At 45.5% G+C, this 7,127-nt stretch overlaps 1 protein-coding gene across 7 annotated transcripts in view; it reads left to right on the top strand.

Annotated features, from left to right (window-relative positions):
* The first annotated feature begins 424 nt into the window (after nucleotides 1-424).
* Nucleotides 425-7,127, top strand: part of ULK2 (unc-51 like autophagy activating kinase 2) — a 71,994-nt gene continuing 65,291 nt past the window's right edge. For 4 of the 7 annotated variants that reach the window (XM_074342049.1, XM_074342048.1, XM_074342047.1 and 1 more), the window contains exons 1-3: nucleotides 425-982; nucleotides 1,916-2,008; nucleotides 3,115-3,156. In XM_074342049.1, the coding sequence (XP_074198150.1) occupies nucleotides 893-982; nucleotides 1,916-2,008; nucleotides 3,115-3,156 (225 nt within the window). In that variant the 5' untranslated portion in view covers nucleotides 425-892. The remainder of the gene's footprint in view (nucleotides 983-1,915; nucleotides 2,009-3,114; nucleotides 3,157-7,127) is intronic. The other 3 variants (XR_012499345.1, XM_074342050.1, XM_074342046.1) reach the window with 1 other exon arrangement.

Genomic DNA, 7,127 nt, shown 5'->3' with positions numbered 1-7,127 from the left:
TCCTGAGCTGTCATCGGCTTCTCCCAGAAGCCAAGCGACCCCGAAGGCTCAGGATCCCTGCCCCACACCATCTCTTGAGGGACCCTGAGCGGTGAACGCAGAAGGGTCGCGGAAGACTGGCAGTTTGGCAGCGTGAACTCTGCTTTGGGGGGCGAGAGAAAGGCCGGGCTCTGGGAGATGTTCCTTCGCCCTCACCGCATCCCCAGGGTCCACTCTGCACAGGGATGCCCGGGTCCCTCCCTCCCGGGACTCCAAAACCCGCTTCCGCGAAGCCCGCCTCCCAGCGTGTCCCGCCCGCGACGCGAGGCTCGCGCGCTCGCTCCCTGCCTCTGCAGACGGCCGGGCACTCATTTTCCCGGCGGAGGGAGCGCCGGCCAAGAGGCGCACTGCGTCCTACAAGAGGCGCTGACGTCGCGGAGGGCCGGCAGTCGGCGTGGAGCGGCCGGCGTGGGCGCGCGGGACTCCCGCGGGGCAGAGAGGCGCGCGGTGACTGGGCCGGGCCGGTGAAGGGCGGCGGCCGCCGCGGCATCAGCGCCCCGGGCGGAGAGGCTGAGGCGCCGGCGGGCAGGGATGAGCAGCACCGGGGCCCGCACCTCTCCCGGGCGCGCGCGCGGCCCCGGGGGCGCCCAGTGACGGCGGCGCCTAGGCGGCTTCGTCAGGAGCCCGCGGCCGGCGGCGGGCCGGCATGAGGAGCGGCCGGGGTCGGGCCAGGCCTCGCTGACCCCGGCCCCGCACGGCAGCCTCCCCCGTTTCTGCCCGGCCTCTCGGCATGAGCGCCCGCCGGGGCCCGGGGCCGCGGCTGCCCCAGTCTGGCGGCCGGCGGGCGCGCTCGGGGCCGGGGGGCCCGCGGTGCTGATCCGCCCGCGCCGCCGCCAAGCCCCGGGGCGCGGCCATGGAGGTGGTGGGCGACTTCGAGTACAGCAAGCGGGACCTCGTGGGACACGGCGCCTTCGCCGTGGTCTTCCGGGGGCGGCACCGCCAGGTGAGCCCCGCCGGCCGGGCCGGGCGGGGCAGCGGCGCCTCAGGCGGGGCCGCGGCGGATCTGAGGCGGCGGCCGGGGCGGCACCTCCCTCCGGAGGCCCCTCCCCCACCCGGGGCGGACCCCTCACCCCACCCCCACCCCACCCCCTGGGGTCGGTAATTGCAGACCCGGCGGAAAACCGGCCGGCTTCCCGCGAGTCCTGGGCGTCCTCCGACTCGGGGCGTCGCGTTTTCCAGCGCGGGTCCCCCGACGGCCCCACCGCCCGTCCTCCCCCGGGGCTGGGCCGGCGGGCGGCCGGGGACGCGGAGCCCAAATCAACCGGAAAGCAGGTTCAGCTTTTTTTTTTTTTTTTTTAAAGATTTTTGCTGTTTCGCAAACAGGGTCACACGAGGCTTCAGAATCTAAAGAATTTGGAAAGGCACCTCGGGAGTGGAAATAATCATAAAGGGGTTGGAGAGTTCTGATTGTTGCCGGGGGTCATGTCCGAAGTGGGCTGGCCTTCTTGCTTGTCCCGTAAAGTAATACCTACTTCTCCTTTATCATGAGAATAACTTAAAACTCAAGAAAAAAGTAGCTGGAACACGGCTTCATCCTGCCAGGCTGTCAAATACGGTTTTAAGTTAACCATACCACCTCCCAGGTTATCCTCCATAACTTTTAAGTAGTTGTACACTGTGTTCTGTTTTCACTTAATGCTTGTTACTACGCGGTCCTCATATTTGTTATTTTTACCGGGGCTCTTGTGGGACATTAGCTTGCTGCAGCTTTTAATTTATAAAGCCATTTTCTTATTAGAGATTTAGGTTCTGTTCATTTTTCTTCTCAGAGCTATACATGAATTTGCTAAAAACATCTTCATACTTAGAAATATTTTTTCTGTTGACTTATTCCTGTGGAGTAATTTCTGGGAGTAACTGTGTTTTTCCCTTCCAGAAAACTGATTGGGAGGTAGCAATTAAAAGTATCAATAAAAAGAACCTGTCAAAATCACAGATACTGCTTGGGAAGGAAATTAAAATCTTAAAGGTATGTTTCTCTATGTGGTGTTTCATACTAGAATAAACTTAAATGAATATGTAATGACATCCATTGCCGTTTTGGTAGTTGGACCCGAGTTTGAGAATTTTCACCTGTTGTTCTCATTTTTTGCTCAATTTTTTGAAACATTGAGTACTTACAAGCTATTTTAAGAATAGATGTTTGTGGCTCTTGGCCAGTCCTTAGAGAGATTGATGAAAACTGATTTTAGCTTCTCATAATTCCTTTTCCCTACTTACTGTATTGTTGTTTGAGAAGAGGAAGGCCTTTCTTATCCATGATTTATCTCCTCTGTTGATCCGTTTCATGGTACAGTATTTTTTGGAGAACTGGGTGCATCAGGATCTTTTTTTCCTTATAAATTGAACAAAGTTATTTTCCTTGAAAGTGGTCTTTTTAGATCACCCACAAGCAGTGTCATCCAGGTGGGACACTTTGAGGCAAAAAAGGGTCCCATGGTCAAGTCAGTGTGGAAAATCCTGTTTACTAAATCCTTCTTGGAGAGTCACAAAGCACTTGACTCATTAAAAAAAGTCAAAGACTTAGGCAGTGAAGAAACTGCTTTAGGTGTATTTAACTCAGTGTTTCATAAACCAGCATAAACAGAGAACCCTCATCTAACATTCATCAAAATTACTATGCTGTGGACAGCTCTTTGGTAAGAATTACAGTTTGTTGAACTTTGTTGACTTCGTTTTCTTTCAGGCATTGTAAAATCCTGCTTTTTAAAAGTACTGTGGAACTTTATGCCTCTTTTGTTGTTAGAAATTGTATATTAAATCTAAGAGACTAGCAGAAAGCCTGTGATCATACTGTGATGTTTATTTTGTAAATGAGAGTACTCACCTTGTTGAGTCTAAAAAATTACGGCAGTGAAAAAATACATAGGCCCCAAGTGAAGTTTGATCAGCCACATTTCTTATTCTTAGGAGACTGAATTGTTCTAATCTAGTAACAGAAGTATAGATACTAGAAGTAGTATAAATGGATATGTATTCATGTGTGTGCATATGCTTAAATTAATTTCATTTGCATATGGAAATGTTGTAAATAGAATAAATGCAAATATTTTGAATTCTCCATTTTCTTAACAGGAACTTCAGCATGAAAATATTGTAGCACTCTATGATGTTCAGGTACCTTATTTTGGATTTTTAAAAAATATTTGTATGTTAATAAAGAACTTAAAATTTTTTTCTGTTTCATACAAGTTTTAAGTGAATCTAAATAGAAATAGAAAATTGCCTTATTGTTGAAAAGATAATATAGCTTGAGTTCCATATTTATTAATGAAATTGTTTAAAATAGCATAGGGCAGTAGGATAAAACAATGTACTGCATGAGTAAACTTATTAACAAATGTTAATATGCTACAAGACTAGTGTTGTTTTTGGTCTAGTAGAGGAATATTGGTGCTGAATCTAGCATTTCTGTGATAAATTTAGAAAGGACTATTGTGGGCTATTCAAAAATCACGTAGGGCTTTCTTCTTACTGTGAAAGCAACATTTGCTAACGGTAGAGATGTTAGAAAATAAATGAAATAAAAACAAGGAAACTGCATATTCATCACCTAGATCTCTCTGTGGTTATCACCGTGGCATACAGTAGAGTCAGAAGCCTGGGTTCTGAAGGTACCTTCTTCTAAGGCAGCGTTTCTACTGGAGATCCTTTTAAAAAGCCCAGTTTGGGAGAAAAGTACTGTTTTTGGGGTGGAGCACCAGAGCAAGTAGTTGGCTTATATTTTGAGGCCATATTGTGTTAAACAAATCCTCCTTGAATAGTGGGGTCACACTTGGCTAGTGTGTGTTCACCCCGAGAGCCCTGCGGACCTGCTGCTGGTGGGACAGCCCATCAGCCTTTCCCTCCACTCTGCTCCAGAGCGACCAGGGTACCCGATTTACTGTGTTTCCCTCTTTTGTTTTGTTTAGTCTGGACAGTTGAATCCCAGTAAGGAAGTGAACATGTTACGTGATTCTGCTGTATGTTTTCTAGCTAAAACCATTTCTGTATACAATTGTTCTACTCAGATTCATTCATTTTGTGAGGTTAGAGCAGCGGCTGTGAGCCAGGCATTTCTAAGGCTAGGAGAGAAGCAGTGAGTAAAGCAGAGTCCCTGCTCTCAGCCTGCTTGTTTTCAGTGGACTGGCCTGTGCGTGCTTTTTAAAATATATCGCCATTTTTCATGGAGTCATATCATACCACAAAGTATTGATGTGACTAAACCCATGTTATGTTTAGGTTTTTCCCATTATACAAAAATGCTGTGAGGATAATACGTACTTTCTGAAGATATCTGATTATTTCGTGTAAGTCCAGCTTCTAGAATTGGAACTATTGGGACAAATGGATGAACGGTTGTAAAGTTTTTGACAGTAGTGTGACTTCCCTCCCAAAACAATGCAGTCTGAAGTCGTGCACAGAAGGTGCGCGCTGTGGGTGTGTTTTCTTACCCATTTAAATAAGCGCAGCTCCCTCCTCCACTTGAGACATTCAAAGCAGCGTAGAAAGAACAGGGGAAAGGTTTCCAGTCAAAACCCTACTGAAATGTCGATTCTCCTCCGAGCTGTTTGTGTAGTTAGTTGTCTCAGTCTCTGTAGACAGAGGGCACCAAGTGGTACGAGTCAGTGCCTCGTACAAAAATTGTTACGTATTAACTCTTAATGCCCCCGTGTTTGAGAGTACAGGAAATCCTGTCAGCTGCAGAGTAGACTTTGCTTCAGAGTAGAGAGTTTACTTAGATTTTGTCTATCAGAATGAAAAACGTTTTTCAGTCCTGGTTTTGGCTGCAGAATGAGATACCATTAAGGAGAACATGTACTCAGAAACCTGAATTATGAAACTGTTGGAAATTTCAAGGTGACTACATTAAAATGTTTGTTTTGTGCATTGTGCACTAGTGGAACTCATTTATAAAAATAAACTTAAGAACTATTAGCCACATAAACATAGTCTTGAGCATTGGGATATAGAGTAAACAGAATCTGGATCTAATAGTTGCGATTTGCTCCCTTGATTCTGACTTCACCAAGGAGGGTGGGATGCTTACAGAGACTGGTAGTCGTTTCATCCACTGGAAACGAGCACCATTTTCCCTGGCATTCATTCGTGGACATCCATCTGAAGTTGATGTGTACACTTTTATAAACTGAGAACTTTTGACATTGTCTGTAATAATCAGGCTTCAGTTTAGATGACGCTTAAAAAGAAACACATCTCCCTAATTACAAAAATAATACATGCCCGCCTTAAAATGCACCAACATTGTTGAAATGAATAACTTAGAAAGGAAATGGTAATTCCCAGGTATAACCATAATTTGTCACATTTGTTTTAGAGGGTTTTTTAACCTTTTTAAAAATTGAAGTATAATTAATTTACAGTGTTGTGTTCGCTTCAGATGTACAGCGAAGTGGTTGAGTCATACATACATGTCTAAATGCATATATGGCTCTGTAGTAATTTAATCAAGTGGGAGAAGAGGAAGCAAGCTTCCCAGGCAGACGAAGCCTTCTGTGAAGAGATGGGTCTGAAGGGCTGGAAGGAGGAATGTGATGGGGACGCAGGGGGAGTGGGGATGTGGTGATGGGTGATGCGGGAGGCTCAGTAGGGGCCATGCATGATCTTTACTCTAAGGACAGTACAAAGCCATTATAAGAGTTTTAAAAGCAGGAGGGTGATGTCATGTCTGTTTTTCAAAAGATGCATATCTTCGTGTCCTGAGCATGAGATAGGTATAGTCAGTTGGGAATACTTACCTGCATGAATGTCAGTGATCTGGGTGAACATCCACCTGTTGGTAATTTTCAGTATAGTGAGGAAAAGAGTCATTCTGTAGATGACACTGGCAAATTGAGACATCTGAGAAAAAATAAAGTTGGATCTCTATTCTCATCATTTTCCAAAGTGATTTTCAAGTGAATTAAGAATGTAAATATATAAAATAAGCAATAACAACCTTAGAATAATATTTAGATGACTGTATATAATCTAAGAGCTAGAAAGTTATTTTAAATCAAGAGAAACTTGGAAGCCATAAAAGTAGGGACATAGAAAATTTTTTAAAACTTACTTTATGACAAATAATACCGGGAACAAATTGACAGCCATAAAAAGGAACAAACTTGATAAGTACCGTAATGTGTTAGGAATCTCAAACATTAAGCTGAGAAAAAGAAGCTAGCTACAGACAGCTACTGTGTGATTCTGTCTGCGTGCGTGCGTTTCAAGAAGAGACAGAACTCGGGGAAAGCAGAGGAGAGGCTGCAACTTGGTATCAGGGGCTGATGGTATGTCTGGGCGAGTGTGGACCTTCTGGGGCTATGGAAATGCTGTGTTTTGTTTTGACTGGAAGGGTAGTTACACAGGTGTATACATTTGTCACAACTCATGACCTATACACTGGAATCTATACCACAATGAAATGCAAAAAAAATGCAAGAGTAAATAATAGCTTGAGAAAATATTTACAATACAACAGGTAACAGGCTAATATCTAAAGCATATAAATCCTCTCACAGATTGAGAAGGAAAAGACAACCCAAAGAGAAAGTAAGTGAAGGATATAAATTGTGGTTCTCATAAGAGCAGTAAGAACGGCTGATAAGTGTAGGAAATGACATTCATGAACAAGTGGGGAGATGTAAATTAACGTAATGGATGTCACTTCCCACCCTACAAATGGGAACATTAAGAAGTGCAGCAGTTCTCACTGCTGGAATTGGGGAGGTATCCCCGATTCCCAGGTATCACAGGTAAAAATGTGAGTTGTTAGGATATTTTTGGAATGATGTCTGGCGATACTTTTGCTTCCATACCCTAAAGAGTATTCTTGACATTGCCGTCAAAGTGCTCTTGGTAATGCAAGTTAGGGCATCCTAACTTCTCTGCTTGGACCCCTGCAGTGCTCCCCCCCCATTTCTGTGAGTAAAATCCAAACCCGTTACCCCCTCCTATGCACCTTCCTGCTTCTGTTCCATCCACTCGGGCCTCCTTGTGGGCCCTTCCCCGCTTTCCCCCCTCCTGGTGACTGTGTGTACAGTGTACGCACAGAATGTGGCATCTCTGTCGTGTACACAGATACAGTTTCAGCCTGCCTTAGGTCTTAT

This window comes from Camelus bactrianus, chromosome 16 (genome assembly GCF_048773025.1).
Source record: "Camelus bactrianus isolate YW-2024 breed Bactrian camel chromosome 16, ASM4877302v1, whole genome shotgun sequence".
NCBI lineage: Eukaryota > Metazoa > Chordata > Mammalia > Artiodactyla > Camelidae > Camelus > Camelus bactrianus.
Note: the sequence above shows the minus strand (reverse complement) of the source record. Positions and strands in the feature narration are given on the sequence as shown.